This window comes from Eupeodes corollae, chromosome 3 (assembly GCF_945859685.1).
Source record: "Eupeodes corollae chromosome 3, idEupCoro1.1, whole genome shotgun sequence".
Taxonomy (NCBI): Eukaryota; Metazoa; Arthropoda; class Insecta; order Diptera; family Syrphidae; genus Eupeodes; species Eupeodes corollae.
The window spans coordinates 70,093,614-70,113,719 of record NC_079149.1 but is presented as its reverse complement, the minus strand read 5'-3'; the positions used below and the strand labels follow the sequence as shown (position 1 = coordinate 70,113,719).

General features: G+C 37.6%; 1 protein-coding gene across 2 annotated transcripts; it reads right to left on the bottom strand.

The window, feature by feature from the left end:
* Window positions 1-16,836: 16,836 nt before the first annotated feature.
* Window positions 16,837-18,950, bottom strand: LOC129951635 (uncharacterized). Of its 2 annotated transcripts, none has more exons than XM_056063880.1 (3): window positions 18,695-18,945; window positions 18,342-18,641; window positions 16,837-18,282 (listed from the first exon to the last, which is right to left on the bottom strand). In XM_056063880.1, the coding sequence occupies exons 1-3, from the start codon at window positions 18,863-18,865 to the stop codon at window positions 16,930-16,932; spliced, it is 1,824 nt and encodes a 607-aa protein (XP_055919855.1). In that variant the 5' UTR covers window positions 18,866-18,945; the 3' UTR covers window positions 16,837-16,929. The 2 variants fall into 2 exon arrangements, with proteins under 2 accessions (XP_055919855.1, XP_055919856.1); XM_056063881.1 differs by having other exon boundaries at window positions 18,141-18,272; window positions 18,695-18,950.
* Between the last annotated feature and the right edge of the window lie 1,156 nt (window positions 18,951-20,106).

The window sequence follows — 20,106 nt, the reverse complement described above, 5'->3', positions numbered from 1 at the left end:
TGCCACTAATTGCGGGTGCCCATACGTCTCCGTAAAAAGTAAGAAAAAACATGAACCGGTATGGTGCAAGCGGACCGAAAACGCAGGGACTGATGTTTGGTGTACTTACTGCCAGAAGACAGGTCATCCAGCTAGCTATAAGGGTTGTCCAGCTCGAAGCCTGAAGCTGAAAAGAAGGTGTACCTGGAATTCGTTGCCTTATCAGCATGCCTAGGGGTTCGGGCACACGTTTGCTACGCTAATGTGGCGAAGGGTCCAACAACTCGAACAAACATTTGCTACGCTAAAGTGGTAGAGTCCAGCAGCAACACCACGAACTCCAGTCAAACAAGCCACGATGACCCCAGTGAAGCCTATTGCAAAGAAAACAAAACCAGCTCAATCGATGAACCTTAGCAACGAAGTTTAACGAATTTTTGGCAGCAATTTGCTCACCATCGTAGAGAGAGAACCAAAAGCATCGTCCCAGCGTACTACTCCCATCTGAGTAAAGCAGAAAAGTTCGTGGCTTTGCCCACCTTCATTTTTCAAATATGCAATTGAAGAACCTCCGCATCCTGACTTATAACGTGAATTCGTTATACAGCTGGGAAAAAAGGACAGCATTTAACATATTTATGGAGAGCAACATGCCGGACATCGCTCTCATCAGTGAAACCAACGTAGCCTACAGAAACAACATCGATGTCGTCGTATGTAAGATCTTCCGACAGGATAAATCATAGAATCGTAGAGGAACAGCCACCTTCTTGAGGGACAATATATCCTACAGTGCCAGCGAAGTTTTCATCCCAGGGTTTTATACCAGCGAAGCCCCTGCAGTGAGAATAGAGATGGGACAAGGAGAGTCCCCCACAATTATAAGCATTTTTTTCAAATGTGGCTCCACCAACGAAAACATCCGAAACGATATTTGAATTCTCAACAGTGTTTTGAATCGGACGACTTGGAGACGACTTAAACGCACGGCACCATCAATGGCAGGATACAACCATCAGTATCGAAGAAAAGCTATTGTAGACTGGTCGGATGATCATGTTAAGAAACATTCTTTGATTGTAGTGTCACAGAAAAAGCCAACATTCCCTAGAACTCCATCAATTCTTGACTTTGTTCTTTTAATTTCTTATTTTGTTTCTATTATTCCAGACATTTGAAATTATACAAATTCAACGTTCCTAAGCGATTCGGACTACGAAACAGTACTCCTGTCCATGAAGCTCAGCCAACCAACCATTTTAGCAGCGAGACCTCAAGCAGACTTCATCCACTACAAGAGACTAAACTTTGAGAGATTGCAGTTGGACATCGAAGAAAACCTGGTGCTTCCACAACGAACCGAAACCTACATGACAATGAAATTGATGACACTTTCGAGTCCATGGAATCAACCATTTCAACCGCTTTTGATGCCCACAAAAATACATAGGACAACGAAGGACAGATATAGAATAGTAGTTGTGGTTATTTCCAATTTTCTCAAAAACTGAAAGACATAAAATCATTAAGTTTTCAGTTTTTGATCAAAAACAAATAAGAGCAATAAATTCTAAAATAAAAACAGTGGTAGTGAAGTATTGAAAAATTACACATTAACCCTTTTTTTACTCTTTTTTGCACAAATTTTGACTTTAAAACTATTTTTTGACTTGATTTAAAAACAAGCTAATAGACAAAAATTTTGGCTTTAAAAAAAGGTATAAAACTTAATTGTAAGTATTACCGTTATTTTTTAATTATTTTTTTCCATTTAATGTACATATTTTTTTAAATTGCTCCTACCGCCTAAACGGGGGGAGATAGACCCCCCCCCCCCTCTCATAGTAAAAAATGTTTGTATTAAGCCGTTCTACCAAAAACCGTTATTATATCTTGTCGCCAAAGTTATCGTACTCGTGCCATTGAGGTTAAGGCGCTCATCCATAAGCTACGACTTTTTGATATTCCACAGCCAATAACTAAAATTTTCTTTTTTTTTCTTTCTTTCAGAAACTTCTTCGTAGAAATCAACGATTAGAGACATAAAGGCTGGAGTGGCCCAAGGATCAAAACTTGAACCGTTCCCCTACAGCGTGATGACATCTGACCAGCCAGTCCCAACGGATTGTGAGAGCATGCTGTTTACCCATTCGTCTTCCATGTTTTTCGACGATATCAGTCCGAAGAATAGAAACACACACAAACAGACTCTACCAGTAGTGTTGAACAGGGATAAACACCTCCAAATCGGAATTGGTGTGCTTCGTGAGAAACTTTGTTCTGACGTTTCCGGATGGATCAAAGATTAAAGTCAAGAAGAACGCCAAATAACTGGGAATACACTGAAATGACCTGATGCGCTTCAACCCACATTCTAAGGCTATAATAACGAAAGCGAACATTGCATTCCATCGAGTTCATCCTCTCTTGAAGAAGAAAACGTCATCAATATCAGCCGCTCTAAATCGGTGTCAGTGGCCCGAAACTTTGTTCTGACGTTTCCGGATGAATCAAAGATTAAAGTCAAGAAGTACGCCAAATACCTGGGAATACAATTTAATGACCTGCTGCGCTTCAACCTACATTCTAAGGCTATGATAACGAAAGCGAACTTTGCATTCCACCGCGTTCATCCTTTCTTGAAGAAGAAAACAGGATTGAGTAAACCAACGAAACTGTTTATATACATACTCGTACAAGCAGCTGCTAAGACCGGTTATTACCTACAGTATTCCGATATAGTTTAGCATATCCAAAACTGCAATCCAAAACTTTTACCCTTCTGGCTAAGTCTACGTCGCTGTACAGCCCGTACAGCCCGTCGTTCCATCTTCTCCTCCACTCCCCCTCGATGCATAGGGGACCGTAGATCACACGAAGAACTTTTCTCTCGAAACGACCCAAGGTGCTTCTATCCGCTTTTGTCATAGTCCATGCTTCTGCACCGTATAGCAGGATGGGGATGATAAGGGTCTTATACAGCGATCCTTTGGTCCCTCGAGAGAGGACTTTACCACTCAGTTGCTTCCTTAGCCCAAAGAACCAGCGGTTAGCAAGAGTTATTCCGCGTTTGATCTCAGTGCTGCTGTTGTTTTCTGCGTTTACAGCGGAGCCTAGGTAGACGAAGTCCTTGACTACCTCAAAGTGACGTTTTGACCAAGACGTCGGTGTTGTATGTCCTTTCTTGACGACAATACGTACTTTGTTTTGCCCTCATTAACCGTTAAACCCATTTTTGCCGCTTCTGCCTCAATACTCACAAAAGCCCCATTGATATCACGCTGAGTTCTTCCGATTATGTCAATGTCATCAGCATATGCTAGTAATTGGACAGACTTTTGAAAGAAAGTGCCTCTAGTGTTGACGTGTGAGCTCTGCACTATTCTTTCAAGCACGATGTTAAAAAAATTGCATGACAGCGCATCACCTTGTCTTAAACCTTTTTTGACATCGAAAGGTTCTGTCAAGTTGTTTCCAACCTTTATGGAGCAGCGTGAATTCTTCACGGTCATTCTGCATAAACGGGCGAGTTTGGTAGGGATGCCAAAACTAGACATTTCTCTATACAGCTCGTCCCTGTAGATGCTGTCATATGCGGCGATGAAAAGATGGTGGGTGTCGATTTAGTGTTCTTGGGTTTTTTCCAGGATCTGCCGTTATGTGAATATTTGATCAACTGTGGACTTTCCTGGTCTAAAACTACCCTGATAAGGACCTATCAGATTGTTGACGATAGGCTTTAGACGTTCACATATTACGGCAGAGAAGATTTTATAGGCGATTTTAAGTAGACTGATTCCTCTATAGTTGGTGCAGTTTAGAGGGTCTTCTTTTTTCAGGATCGGGCAAACAATACTGTGGATCCATTCATCGGGAATGCTTTCTTCCGACCATATCTTACAGATATGATATAACCAACTTATCTGCAGCTGCTTTAAAGAGCTCGGCATTCAAGCCATTCGCTCTAGCATCTTTATTAGACTTCAGCTTAGATATGGCAATCTTTACTTCGTCTAATACGGGAGGACGGGATTGTTGGCTTTCGTCGTCTATGTTGAATGGATCATCCTGCCTGAAAGCGGAATTCAGTTCGTCGTCGCCGTTATATAGCCTGCAGAAGTGGTCCTTTCATATCCTCAGCATTGACTGGGGTTCCACTAAGATGTTTCCACTTTCGTCTTTGCAGCCTTCGGTTCTAGGTTTATGTACCTGTGTTGTTTCAGCTGTTCATAAAACTTTCGAACTTCATTCCTGCTTTTAAACCTCTCAACATCTTGGACCGCACCCTTCTCATGCCCTCTCTTTTTCCTTCTGAGAAGTCGGTGTTCCTTTCGCCTCTTCTGCTCATAGAGTTTATGAGCAGCTCTCACCCTTTTATGCAGCGCCGCTTTTCGTGCCTGTTGTTTGGCTGCATTTGCCTGCCGACATTCCTCATCATCAAATCAGGGGTTCCTTGTTGGTGGCTGCTTGAAACCCAGCACATCAGAGGCGGCTTTCGTCTTCCCCACCTATTTTGATATTTTTGTTTACACTTCAGAATTTTTAGAAAGTAGTTAGCTTATAGAAATCATCAAACTACGTTACATACATGTTAGTAAAAAACAAATACAATTATTGCCGAACATACGTACAAAATACAAAAAATAACTAAAATAATAAGAACTATTACAGAACAAAAAATTAAATAAAGACGTTTACGATAATGGAGCACTTGTTCTAAACAATGATTTTAATACCATCTTATTTAAATTTAAATGTATCGATGAACAGTTTAAGTTATATAAAATGCTCATTCGATTTAAAGCTTCATTCTTCTTATTGTTAGTTCAATGGAAGGCAATATATATAAAATCATATGTACGCAGGTGATGAGTTCCGCCTCGGTAATTCAAATGTACACAAGATAGGCAATAAGGTGCATCAATTTCACCATTAATGAGTTGATTAAGTCTTATTAACACGCCTTTGATAAATGTGCAAATTTTAAATTGGAACAGAAATGAATACCTAAATCTTTAAATGTGAAGACGCGACAGAGTTTTTGCTGTGATATACACTACAGATTCGTTTTTTAGTAAAAGTTATCGTCTGGCATTATAAAGGGTTGAGTGGAAGGCTATTTTTGACACACCAACATGTGAAACTATCAATGTTTCTGTTAATTATTTTAAAAATCTTCATGTCGTCAGGAAAAAATTGAACTTCAATTAAGCGTACCCCTTTTCCCCTCCCTCACTCATCCCATTATGGAAAAAAACTTAAGCCATCATCTTGATGGTTTTAGGCTTCATAGAAATTCCATTTTGTTTATTTTTTAAACAACAAAATGTTTTATTAAAATATTTTAATTTCAAAGGCTTTAATTTTAATTTACAAAGTATATATGTACATTAGTATATGTATGTAGTGAAAATCAATTTAAATTTTACAAACAAAATTAATTTATTACAGTAAAAAATATAATTTATTTAACAAACTAAATTAATTGTTAATGACAATTACACGCCAATCAAGCGAAATCTAATTTATTCGATATGAATCATCTTCGATTTATTAAAAAAAAAAATGGATCTTCAAGATCTCTTTTACTTTTTTATTCTTTGAATTCTCAACTCCCCTTTTTGCGAAACCCCCCTCTTTATTTGAAGGTATATATATGTGTGTATATCTTTTTTTTGTGGGAACACTTTCGTATAACAGCGCTATTATTCGTTTATATGTAAATATGAGTAGAAAGGAATAAAATCGGCTTACCCGTTCTTCTACTGTACTATAGTGGCCACTGCAGTAGGTCGATGAATGATTTAATATGAAATATAGATGTACGAAATTGTTCACTGTTAAATAACTTCAAACAAAGCAAATTGAACTAATTTTATATTACGTTTCCCGGAACGTATCTTATCAAAAGATTTTCGGCTTTAAGCAAATATTATCATCACCACAAGAATTTAATGTTAAAGTTAAGTTCAAAACAAAATTATTTAAAAACTAGATTAAAAAAAATGTATATATAGATGACGGTGGTCGAATTGAAGTACGTAGGTTTTACTCCGGGACTTTTTGTCGGCGCCTACTTTTTTTTAATTTATTTTTATTAATTCAATCTTAAACCTATCTTAAAGCTAGACAAAAATTCATAAAACTAGCCTAATAATCCATAACTTACAACTAACTTAATGGTCCCATACGGACACTCTTATTTAAACAATAATACTTAATTCTAATGCCTTTCGGCCCACCCTAAGATCTATTTTACTGTAATTCATTTTATTTATTTTTGTATTTATTTGAAAATTTAAAAAAAAAACTAATCTCGATATCCTTTTTTATTTTTACTTAAAAACTACTTAAAATAAGGTTCTTAATATAAAACTTAAAGCTAACTTAAACTACCTATTCTACCTATAAACTACTTAAAACTAAAACAACCACAGCAGCAAATTTAACTGTCTAACTTTTTTTTTTTTCATATATTCTTGTCTTTTTTTTCCTTTTTTTGTATTTTTTGTTGTTGTATTTTTTTGTCCCACCATGCCTATTTTACTTAAAACTTAACCCTTAAACTATAAAACAAGTATGTAAGCCGGCCAAGGCCTGAAACCCCATCCTGACTACCCACTATCAAGTGCCGATTGAAGCCACGAAAACTGGTTCTCCTGCTTCACCCTATCAGTTCGGTCCCGTTCGGACACAGCTGTGCCATGACGTACCGATTGTATGGGAGTCACCTATCCACGGTTCTTCGTGTGACGTGGTAGATTAACGGAACTGCCAATCTATCCTGTATCAGACCGCATTTGTTGTTTTATATTAAGGACCTTATTTTAAGTAGTTTTTAAGTAAAAATAAAAACGGGTCTTGATATTAGTTTTTTTCAAAATTTTCTAATAACTACAAAATAAATAAAATTCAAATTTAAGTAAAATAAAACTTAGGGCCGAAAGGCATTAGTATTAAGTATTATTGTTTAACTTAGAGTGTCCGTATGGAACCATTAAGTTAGTTGTAAGTTATGGATAATTAGGCTAGTTTTATGAATTTTTGTCTAGCTTTAAGATAGGTTTAAGATTCAATTAATAAAAATGAATTTAAAAAACAAATAAACGTATCGATCGAATAGTTGACGGGTTGGAGTTGTCCTTTCCCTTTTTCGGGAGAGGATAAACAACTGCGGTCTTGCAATCCACTGGATAATATGCATTAATCAGTGCATTATTGAAGAGTGTGGTGTAAATGTCAATTGCATCCATTGGTAAACGTCTTAGTACAACATTGGATATACCATCGACACCTGCTGATTTTTTGTTTTTTATTGTTCTAAGATCGCCATTGCGTGATATCATTTCGAAGGTAAAAGTTATTAAGTAGGGCTCTGTTTTCCAGGTATAGGTTGGGGCGAATGCTAACATTCACCTTGTACACTTGCTGGAAAGCAGCTTCCACCGCCTTAGACACTCTAAGTTACCGGTCTTCTACAACTTGCAAGTGCTGAATGTTCACGATGAGTCCGGCTACGTGATCCTGTTGGGTCTCATTATCTATTATTCCTTTTTCAGAAAATTTTCTTAATCTGTCCTTAGGGATACCTTTGGGGATCTCATTAAAAAAAAAGATTATTTCTATTAAATCGCAGTACCGATATTTATACATATGTAATTCTATATATGCATCCACGCGCATATATATATTACATATATTTATACATATAATAAATGTAAATTATTTTAAAAATTTACCTTAGTTGTTGGATAATTCCCTTTTTATATAGGCACACCAAATGGAATTTAAAACAAATTTCCGATAAAAAAAACTTAGACTTTATTCAACCGAGCAAAGCAGGTATTTGGACTTGAAATTTTGAAATTAGATTTTGGTCATATGACCGACTGTTGATATTAGCTCCGGATGCTTATCTAACGCTTTCGGTTTTTAAAAAGAGTCTAGACTTCCTAGCCAACCTGCGGACTACCCATTTTCATATTTTAGAGAAAAGCTCCTATCCCGTTGATGGTTCTCCAACTTACCAACACACGCATCCCAGTTTCTATCTCACGCTTCTGAATCAGCGCGGATTGATATCTTCTTGTAAAGTGGAAATTACTACATTTCAGAATTTCAGAAAGTAGTAAGCTTAAAGAAAGCTTCAAACTACGATCAGAGGCTCATCATAAGTGCATGTGTTAGTTGTTAGTAAAATAATAATACAATTAAAACCTAACACACACAAAATACGAAACATAATTAACATTTAACATGAATTAATACATACATGAATTAATACAGAACAACAAAAGATAAAATAAAGACGTTTACTATAGTGGAGCACTGGTTCTAAATTTTCATGTCATCAGCAAAAATGACAACTTCACTTGAGCGTAGACATGACGAAACGTCGTTAATAGACAGGATGAACAGTAAAGGGCCAAGATGGCTTCTCATATGATCAGTTTTCAAGATAAAATTTGATCCAAGCTAAGAAAAGTGGTGGAAAACTAAGAGCTTTAAGTTTAAATAAAATAATTCCGTGGCTATGTTGGTCAAAACCATTAGAAAAGCCAGTGCATACACAGTCAGAGAATGTGAGAAGATTTGTGACGGTTGATATTTTTTTCACAAAACAAATGAAATTCTTACTAAAAAATGCTACTATTTCACAAACAACTTGTTCAAACACTCTAGGAATACAATGAATGAAAATTGGTGTTAGAAATAACTTCATCCATATACTGGGAAAATTGTCTGTTTTTAGAGAAAGTTTGAATATGAACGTAAGGGGATCACTAAAGCATTTCTACACATACTTAATACTATCAAAAGAATACCATCGGGACCGGCTGAGCTGTCATCATTCAACACGGATACGAAAGGGTTACAGATATCTACAGATTTATCAAATCAAAGGTTTTTGTTAGTGAAGGTTACTGAAAAGCCATCTGATTTATCTTTAAGTATTTTCTTTTAAAGAGGTGCCCATATCAGTGACATAACTAGCATATACAAAATTGGAATGAGACTTAAAGGAGAAGTTGATTGGAGACAGAGTTTTGAGGTAAGTTTTCCGTGCCTTATTTGTATTTCTTGATTTCTTTAAAGATACATTTTTATCCAAACAATAATTAAGGATTTTATAAAAAATTGAACTGCTTCGTAAATATAAGAAAATGCATCGGGAATTCCAGAAATGGTTAAATCTTCAGACAACAACTGGAAATTAGCTCTTCTGAAATCATAATTAAAATTATATTTATCAATATTAATAATTCTTGATCTAGATTCTAGAACAAGAGTACTAATAAGGTCAGAAAAAATAGTTTTTAATACAGCTTGTTTGCTGTAAGTCAGTAAGAAGGATTTTATCGAGAAAAGATAGTTCCAATTGTGAAGAAGAGCGAGATACTTCAAGGCAAAATTCGTCTTCCGATGGAATCCAGTCAATGTGTGGTAAATTAAAATCACCTAGAAGTAAAACATTGGTGTCAGCGCAGGACAAACTGATAACAAAGTCTAATGCTAAGGAGCGTTCGCTATAAACGTTCGGTCGTGTGGAAATGATTTGGAGTTAAGAAAAATGTCGGCAGTCTAACGTTTTGATTGCCCGGCAAAATCCTCATTCAAACCCTCCAAGTGGGTGCCAGGCGGGCAATGATCACCACAGTAGTCCTGTGCGTTTTTGGCAGGATGGTGATTAGCTAAGGTTGAGTTGGATCGCTGAATTGTTGTAACTCCTCAATAGTGCAACGTTCGTAAACCCAATTTAATCATAGTTTAGAGGTTCCTAATTTCAGTGGTGGTGTGAGCGTACTAGTACGAAAACCGTGCCGAAGAATGAAAGGCTGGGGGATAAACCAGCCGTTAACGAGCTCTTTCGGATGCTGTGGCAAGGTCCATCATATTTCTGCCTTACCCCGGCAAGCGGCTCTGCCAGGGCTGACCGTCTTTCCGCTTTACTCGTGGGAATAAAATGAAAAAATTTAAAAATAAACAAACAAACAAAACTATCTTAAGACAAAAAAATCGCACCAAGGCTGCCAATGCGGTCACATCAACTGAAAAGGCTGTCGAGCCAAATCAGGTGTGTGAACGTGTTGTCAACCCTGTGGTTGCTACTAGTGGCGAGAGTCCTTCTCCCTCTACTAGCCGCAACATATACATGAAGGAATTACCCGTTAGTGGAACAGCTGTGACGCTCGGCAGTCCCAATGGCGGAAATTCCACACCCCACCTCTTCCCCGCTCCTGCTAGGTTGTCGCAAGCGCCCCAAAAAGGGACACCCCATCCGGAGAGACAAAATCTGCGACATGTGGAATTGACTCAAAGGGTGAGGGCACACCCGGATTGGCATCGGTAGCGATTAAATCTGGAGGTGGACCCACATCTGTGACACACGGACATAGCTCTGGGCCGGCCAAAAAGAAGTCCAAGAAGTCACAGGCCAATCGAGACCAACGCAATGCCGAAAGGATTCTAGCCGGTGTCATACCGGCGGCGGAAAGAACCCCAGAGCAAACGCGTAAACTCGAATGGGCTAGTGGCTTTCTTATAGCAAAAAAGCTAAACCGACCTGCGGCGACTCAACGTCAAAGCGAGATAGGTCTTTCGAGGGTGACAAGCCCGAACCAAAAAGGCAGAAGGTGCTTTCCAACAGCACATCAGCCGTCAACAAAGATCTCTCCTTCAGCGACGCGCTCAAAGGTAAGATCATTGCCGCGGTCATTGACAGGAGTCATGTGGATGGTAACATCTCTCATGATCATTGGGCAGAGGTCAAGGCTCACCTCGGTTTCAGATTTTTATCTGTTATCGAGGAAAACCCGGGGCCTCTCCCAGATACAGCCGATGCAGGATGGTACCAAAATCGTATCAAACTCATCGCCTGTGGTGATCAGAGATCTTTCGATCTATACAGGGCTGCTGTCAATGGCTTGCCAGAAGTCTGGCCGGGTGCCAAGCTCGAGGTTGTTGCAAGGGAGAATATTCCTTGCCGGCCAAGAGCACGTATAATGGTCCCGGCTCTTCACAACTGTCCAGACATGATCATGAAACTGATCAAAACAAGTAATCCGGACCTGCCTACTCAAGACTGGAAAGTAACAAAGGTTGAGAAGGAGACAGTGGGTCACTATAGATCGGCTCTCGTGCTGATCAATAGGGAATCACTGGCTCCACTGGCCGCGACCAAAGGTGTGATTAGGTATGGTTTCGATGAAATCATGATGCGGATATACAAAAAAGATGAAGACACGCTAAACACGCCCCCCACAGAAGCCTCTTCAGCGGAGGGAAGCGATTCATTGGCAACGAAAATGGAGGTCGATGCAACACCAAAAGTGGAACCATCGACATCCACTGCCCCAAATAAGCCATCCGACGTGGAGGCTAAAACTAAAGTCGACAGTAACTCCGACATGGAGACTGAAGACGCCACCTTAGGCATCACCCAGAGTGAGGAAGACCTGCTTAGGTCCTCCTCAGACGAGGAAAACGCCGACAAAACAGTGGTGGAGGTTGATCTGACTAATAGTAGCAATGCTGCGATTAGTACAGATTAATCTCCATCACGCCATCATGGCCACGAACAACCTGATACTCCAACTGCATATGAACAAGGAAGACATCGTCTTAATACAGGAGCCGTGGGTCTCAAACTCCATCATCAGAGGTCTCAGGACTCCTGGCTATAAAATATTGTATGCATCGGAGAAAGGTGAACCAAGGTCATGCATGTTAGTAAAAAATGACTTAAACATATTTTTACTCCCCAATTACAGCGACAAGGACACCACCACCGCTGTCCTAACAACGGATAAAGCCACCTACTGGCTCATATCCTCCTACCTTGGCCACGACAGCCCAATTCCAGGAAACACCTTGAGGAAGGCAATTGCGGACGCGCAATCGAAAAAAGTTGGTCTCCTAATTGGTTCAGACGCTAACGCCCATCACACGGTATGGGGTAGCTCAGATATAAATGAGAGAGGTGAGTACTTATTTGATTATTTACTAAGCACTAACCTACTCATAAGTAATATTGGTAATGAACCCACTTTTGTAACCAAAAATAGGAAAGAGGTACTTGATATTACACTTACCTCTGACTCGATCCACAATATGATTTCAAACTGGCATGTCTCAAAAGAGAATTCCTTCTCTGACCACAAATACATTCAGTTTGAGCTCAAAGATGTAGCAAATACATCTACGGGATTTCGAAATCACCGGAATACAAACTGGGAGCGTTATAGGGAGGTACTAGCACAACTGCTTAATCACAAACTTCTTAAAAGCTCCTCCAGTAAAGATGAACTAGACCTTTCTGTAAATCATCTCACCGAAGACTTAAATGAATCAATGAGATCTTCATGCCCTGTAACCATTTTAAAGGGTAAAAAGAAACCTCATTGGTGGCATAAAGAATTAGAACCATCCAGAAAGAGCTGTCGTAAACTCTTCAACAGATCTAAGTACACTAGATCTCCTTCTGACTGGGACTTATACAAACAAGCTCTAAAGCAATATAAAAAAGAATTAAGAAAGAGTAAGAGGTCTTCTTGGAGAAATTTTTGTGGTAAAATAGAAAATACTTCAGAAGCCTCAAGACTCAGGAAAATTCTCTCAAAAAGTCCAACAATACCTAGTGCTTTAAAGACAGAAGCAGGCACGTGGACTATCACAGATGAAGAATCTCTTAATCTGTTATTAGACACCCACTTTCCAGGTAGTTCTAACATACTCAACGACTTAACATCAGAGTCTCAAGCTTCTACAAGCGATTTAGTTGATCTAATAACGCGGGAAAAACTGCAATGGGCCATAGACAGCTTTGATCCATATAAATCTCCAGGACCAGATGGAGTCATTCCGGCCGAACTACAAAAATGCTCAGACATGATTATTCCACCATTGGAAATCATTCTGACAAGCTGTGTAAGGTTGAGATATATTCCCAAAGCCTGGAGAATGGCAAAAGTAGTCTTCATTCCCAAAGCAGGGAAACCCTCACACGTTAACCCTAAAGATCTACGACCAATCAGCCTATCATCCTTCCTTCTTAAAACCTTGGAAAGATTGATTGAAATTTATATCAGACATAATTTAAAACCATGTCTCATTTCCACAGCTCAACATGCTTACTCTAAGGGAAAATCAGTAGAATCAACATTTCACTCACTGGTACGTACCATTGAACATTCCCTCGAATACAAAGAATATAACCTGGTAGCGTTCCTAGATATTGAAGGAGCTTTCAACAACGTCAGTTACCAGGCGATCACAACAGCAATGGATAAGCTGAAATTAGAGAAGTCACTCATAGATCTTATAAGTCTCATGCTCAAAAGCAGGACAATAATTTCTAACATGAGAAGTTTTACTACCACCAGATCGGTGAATCGAGGCACTCCCCAAGGTGGAGTCCTTTCGCCTCTTTTATGGAACATGGTAGTAAACGACTTACTTACAACATTGGAAACAGAAGGTTTCAAGGTGATTGCCTACGCTGACGACGTTGCAATATCCGTATCTGGGAAGCACCCCCAAGTTCTCTCGGAACTCCTACAAAATGCCCTAAACAGGCTAACTAAATGGGCTAATCAATGTGGATTGGACGTCAACCCACACAAAACAGAATTAATACTCTTCTCGAGAAGATATAAAATTCCTCAGATTAGCCCACCCAAGATTAAAGGAATACCATTAAGCTTTTCCGACCAAGCTAAATATTTGGGCCTCATTTTAGACAAAAAACTAAATTGGAAGGCAAATATTGATGAAAGAGTCAAAGAGGCTACTGTAGCGCTTTTTACTAGTAAAAAGGCCATAGGATCAAAATGGGGCTTCTCCCCAAAAATAACCCACTGGCTATACACTTCGGTAATCAGGCCGATACTCATTTATGGAGCCGTCGTATGGTGGACCGCACTGGATAAGATGGTAAATCTAAATAAACTCATTAAAGTCCAGCGGTCAGCAGGTATGTGCATCACAGGAGCACTTCGCACAACACCAACCGCAGCACTGGAGGTGCTTTTAAACCTAACACCACTTGACATCTTCTCTAAAAAGGTGGCTGCCAACTCATGTGTAAGGCTTAGAGCCACCTCTCAATGGACCAGTAACAATACTGGACATACAACTATTCTAGACAATTTCAGATCTATCCCAGATCGATTAGACTATACCACCCCAAAAATGGTATTTTGTAAAAGATTCCATGTGCCCATCCCTTCAAGATCCTCCTGGGAAGAAGAGGGACCCCTGGAAGACGATGCGGTACACTTCTATAATGACGGTTCAAAGACCGATCACGGAGTTGGAAGTGGTATCTTTTCAGAACAACTGAATCTCAGTCTATCCTATAGACTTCCCAATCAATGTAGTGTATTCCAGGCAGAAGTAATGGCAATTAAAGAAGCACTATCCTGGCTCAAAGAAAACGTTATATCTTGTAAGGATATACGAATCTTCTCGGACATCCAAGCCGCTCTTAAATCTCTCGCGTCTGTCTCCACAAACTCTCGAACAGTCCACGATTGTCAATCATCTCTGAAGGAGATGACGGAACAGTTTAACATTCACCTCATTTGGGTGCCGGGCCGCAGAGACATTCCGGGAAATTGCAAAGCCGATGAGCTCGCCAAAAACGGAATACTTCTGCCTAATGTTAGACAAAAACATAACATAGGAACACCACTTGCTACATGCAAATATCTTGTCAAGCAATATGCTTTAGAAACAACAAATACTAGATGGTCACAAAGTACCACCTGCCTGGCAACCAAGCAAATATGGCCAAGTATTGACTTAAAACGGTCAAAAGGCTTGATATCACTAAGCAGACAAAGTATAAGCTCTACAATTGGAGTAATAACGGGACACTGCCTCATAGGTAGACATGCTCTGAGGCTAGGGGTCTACACAAATGACTTCTGTAGAAGCTGCATGGACGAGGAGGAAGAGGAAACAGTCCAACACCTTCTATGTAAATGTCCAGCACTCTCCATTAGAAGGAATTACTTTCTCGGTAATCCCTTCTTCGATAACACCAGTGAACTGGCAACGATTGACACAAAACGTCTCTCTAACTTTATTAAAAGTACAAAATGGTTTGTTTAAATTCATTACTCTCCCATGAGTAACCTCATTAGTGGTATCACAATGGACCCTTGAGGTCTACGTGCGTCAATGATATCTGGACTGCCACTCCAACCTAACCTAACCTAACGTTTTGATACAAGATCGGAAGCCAGTCAAGTTTTTTGACTTTGTGTAAATTCTTTGACAATAGTCTCTGTGGTATTCGTTTCTAATTTAAAAAAAAAAAGAAGCAAAACTATTTGAAATATTTGACTGTTAAGTGTTCAAAGTCGAATTCTTTTTTCCTGAACACCGTTTACTTTAATAAATATGATTTAAAATCACGCTTCGTCCCGATGTAATGGCTCATCAAAAAGATTACACCTTATCTTGACGCATATTTTCCCGAATAAATCGAGATTCCATATAATCCGAGCTCTATAAAGCAACTGCGAATTACAAAGTTGCTACAAGTCTTCAAAGAAGATAAATTTTAGCTATGGAACTTTTGAAGATGAAATATTTGACTGTTAACAGTCGAATTGTTTTTTCCTGAACACCCTTTATTTTAATAAATATGATATAGATACTTAGTGAGAAGTTATATCTTCTGCTGGCATCGTAACTGGGTCCAGACGAGATATTCGAGACAGCTTTGATATGGATGAAGTTGTTTATTAGATTACAGTGCCAGTAACAGAACCGCTGTTGCAAGCTGAATTTGATTCAAAAATTTGAGGTATATGGGGGGTTTCGGTGAAATCTGTATGGATTGCAGTGATGTTGACTTATATAATTTTTGAGGGGTGAGTGTAGAATTTCCAGCAAGTTCAGAGTTTTCAAGGCTTCTGTATGTATTGGGATGATGTTGACATTTGTCGTTTTTTAAGGGTGGGGTAGAATTTCTAGCAAGTTCAGAGATTTCAAGGCTTCCTTTCTTAAACTCTTGTTTTGTTTGTCAGGTACACTTTCTGCGTTATTAACACCAGAACCTGATTGCACACAAATATTTCTATCTACAGAAGAGAAAGTAGTTGGGATATTGGGATGTGCTAAATCATTAGTCGAAGTAGAACTATCAACCATGATGTTGGTTACAGAGTATGCATTTAATTTGCTAACTGCAGTGTTGAATGTCTTCAGTAGTACTGAAAACATTTAATCCAATGTGCACTGGCATCTCCCTTTAAATCTTTTCCTATTTTCCTAAGCTTGCACAGTGTTTGCATAAGACTTGTTAGGGATATTAATAACCCCCCGAGTGCCTGTAAGTTGTTAAATGAAATAAAAAATAAGTTGCTCATACGCGTATGTTATGCATGTATTTACTGGGTGCTAGATCCATCACTATCTCATAGTTTTTTTTTAATAATGCTTTTTTATATAATTATAAGGAAAGGATTTCAATAATATTCATATTATATTAAAAGAAAGGTGATTTTCTTATAAACCATTGTTATACCAAGAAACATTATAAGCTTTAGGAAAGCTGTAGAGAGTTTGGAGGAAGGTGTCGGTCAACATTGGTTTTAAATTCCTGAATACTGACATTGACAAGAAAAGGCAGTGTGTTAAAATATTCCATATTAGCGAAATACTCTAAAAAAAAGATAAAATCAACATGGAATAAATCTTTTAAGAATCAATTTTTCACAAAATCCACAAAAATCTACGTATCCCCAATTTGCAGGTATGTGTGCTATCTATAATCCCTATCTTTAATATTCAGGATAAATATTTTAATTTTGAATTTGCTCTTACAATAATTTTCTGTCATTTCATTTTAAATCTTTTTTATTAGAAATAAAAATTATTCAAATTATTACATTTTTGTCTGTTATATTTTTCGTAAAGAATATTACCATTCGTATATTCTTAAGAACAAAGAAGGTTCTGTTTTAATTTATATTGACATGTACGAAGAATAATTTCGATAAGCTCTAATGGGCTTAATTTATAACAATCATCAAATAAATCAAAGCATTCGCTATCGACACAAAAAAATGTATTGACTGTATCTACAAATACAGAACTTTTTCCTTCTACAGCTTTTTTGTGCTTCAAAAACTGATAAGCTGCTCTTATGCTGTTTTTGCCAGGAAACATTTTAGTCAGCAATTGTGATAATTTGACAATTTTGTTAAAATTAAGACAAATCCCCTCTCTCACAAGAAATAGTGGAGTGGTATTGGTTTCCAACATTTTTAGCACAAAAAGGACCCTAGTAGCTAGGTGCCCAAAAAAAGTTGGTCTCATTTCATTAGCTTTCGATTTCAATTCTTCATTTTCCATCAGAACTTCTGTAACATGAATAAAATGTTGAAAAAACTGATAAAATGGCACACATATGATATGATTGTCAACATTGTTTTCGGCCGATTGAAAGAGAGACTGTCGTATTGAACTCTGACCAGCATCCAAACACTCGAGAACATTTAAATCTCGGACCTTGTAAAAGACGTCCATGTAAAAAAGATTTAAACCAAAATCGTTCATGCATTCATCTATTGGTTGAGTATATTTTTGGTAGAGGTTCTTAAATATTGTATAATTTTCAACAAGAACCTGCTGCAAGTGTCTTGATTCCAGAGATGATGAAAGCGATTCTTTAGGTAATACATCATAATCGGAAATACGAAGCGGATTAATAGGAGAAGGACAAATGGAATATTCTTCTAGGAGGCTTTTGACAATACCTAAGAACACATTAATTTTTTCCTTCATAGATTCGTATTTTGAAGTCAAAGTTAAAATATTAAAGGCTTCTAAAACTGTATCCCGAGTTTCTTGGCAATTTCTGATGCAGTAAGATTCTTTGTACTGATCGTAAACAAATAAGTTTTCACTAACATAGCAACTTCCGGTACAGGATATAATAATTCCTGCTCCATTTTTCCTTCCACTTGACCACTGGCAGATTAAACTTCTCAAATTAAACTTAAGCATACCCAAACCATGCTGTTTGCCACTCCACCAGTACCCAACGTATTTTGTTTTCATTTCTATAGAACTTTGTTCTTCTTCTTTCCATTTGTACTCACCAAACCCCATATATTGATTATTAGTCCAAGATCCGTTGTAAGTGTTTCCATTTTTAAATGTAAATATTCCATTTTGTCTCATTGCCAATTTGTCAAATGTTCCATTGAAGGTCCCACTTTGATCGCGAGCTTTTCCACTCTGAATTTTTCCCATGTGAAATAATCCCTCGATCTCTTCTGCATATGTCTTATTTAATGTTATGATAAGATTTCAGTTCTATCTAAATCTTTGGCGTTTAGCCTTACCTTTAGATTTCCGTTTCCATGAAACTTCCCATTCTTAAAATAACCGGTATACTTAAACCGCTCAGACTTATAGTGACCATATCCATGTGGGAGACCAGCCAAAAATTCACCCTCGTAATTGTCGCCATTAGTATAAGTTAAACTTCCTATCCCTTTCGATATACTTTCTTCAAAAGTACCTTTAAAGTATGCACCACTTTTAAAAGAGTAAGTTCCGAATCCATTCAATCCATTTGAGCTAAGCCATCCAAAATAAGAATTTGAATTACGAAATTGCAATTTTACAAATGAATTTTTAGCCTACGGAAATAAAATCATATGAACGAAATATTTAAAACATGTTGCACATTTACTATAAAGTTTGTTGCTATATGTCTTGATAGGCTCTGAAGAAGTTGATTTAAGATTATTTCTTTTTGAGTTAAATTAGGATGGCTGGGTGGTTTTTGCTTCAATTCATCCTTTTCAGCTTCAAGTTTACCAATCGTATTTTCAGATACAGTTTTTTTGCTGGCCTTTTTCATATTTATGTGTATTTATTTTTAATTTTGAGAAATTTCTTGATTAATACAAGATGACATACTTTAAGCTTGTTTCTAGGAAATTTTATGTTAAGTTGTACCTATAAGTACATATTTGAAATGTGTAAATAAGTTATCGGCATTGACAACTAATGGGGAATATTTTAAACTATTTTTATATATAAATAAAGGGCACCAATTTCTTCTATAATGAGTTTATGAAGAAAATATTAAGTCATTATTAACACGCCTTTGATGGGGAGATTGCATTTGAACAAGCTGACCATGAAGGGCAAAGCGAATGAAATTATGTTGAATTGATTCAATACCTTTTCTATGGATTTCGTAATAATAAGTCCCTACTTATATTCAAGATGAAGACGAACATTTTTGTTTTGTACAAACAAATTTTAACATAGGGATCATAGAACTCCTTTGCTCAGCGTTCCATAAAACTAAGCATAGAACTTGCGTTATTGACAATAAAGTTTATTCTTAGTTTGAAAAAAAAAATAAACACCTACATAAATCTTTAAATGTGAAGAAGCGGCAAAGTTTTTGCTGTGATATCAGTACCGATTCGTTTTTTAGTAAAAGTTAACGTCTTCCATTTTAAAGGGTTGAGTGCAAGGCTATTTTTGACACACCAACATGTAAAACTATCAATGTTTCTGTTTATTATTATTATTTTAAAAATCTTCATGTCGTCAGCAAAAATTTGAACTTTACTTGAGCGTAGCCAACACATCGTTAATAGACAGGATGAACCAAAAAGGGCCAAGAAGGCTTCCCTGGGGAACACCAGATTGAGCAACAAAAGGTTCTGAAAGACGATTTCTAAATTTTACCTCTTAGGATCTGTTTTCAAGGTAAAATTTGATCCAAGATAAGAAAAGTGGTGGAAAACCAGGAGCTTCAAGTTTAAATAAAATAATTCCGTGGCTAAGTTGGTCAAGAGCTTTAAAAAAGTCAGTGTATACACAGTCAACGTCATAACCATGTTCAAAAGCGTTTGCACATATGTTTGAGAATGTGAGAAGATTTGTAACGGTTGATCTTTTTTTCACAAAACAAATGAGATTCTTATACAAACAACGTGTTCAAACACTTTAGGAATACAAGAAAGTTTTGCAATGGCCTTATTTGGTTATATCCGCCTAGTTAACTTTCTTGATACTGGGAAATTCGTCTGTTTTTAGAGAAAGTTTGAATATGAACGTGAGGGGTTCAACTAAAGCATATTG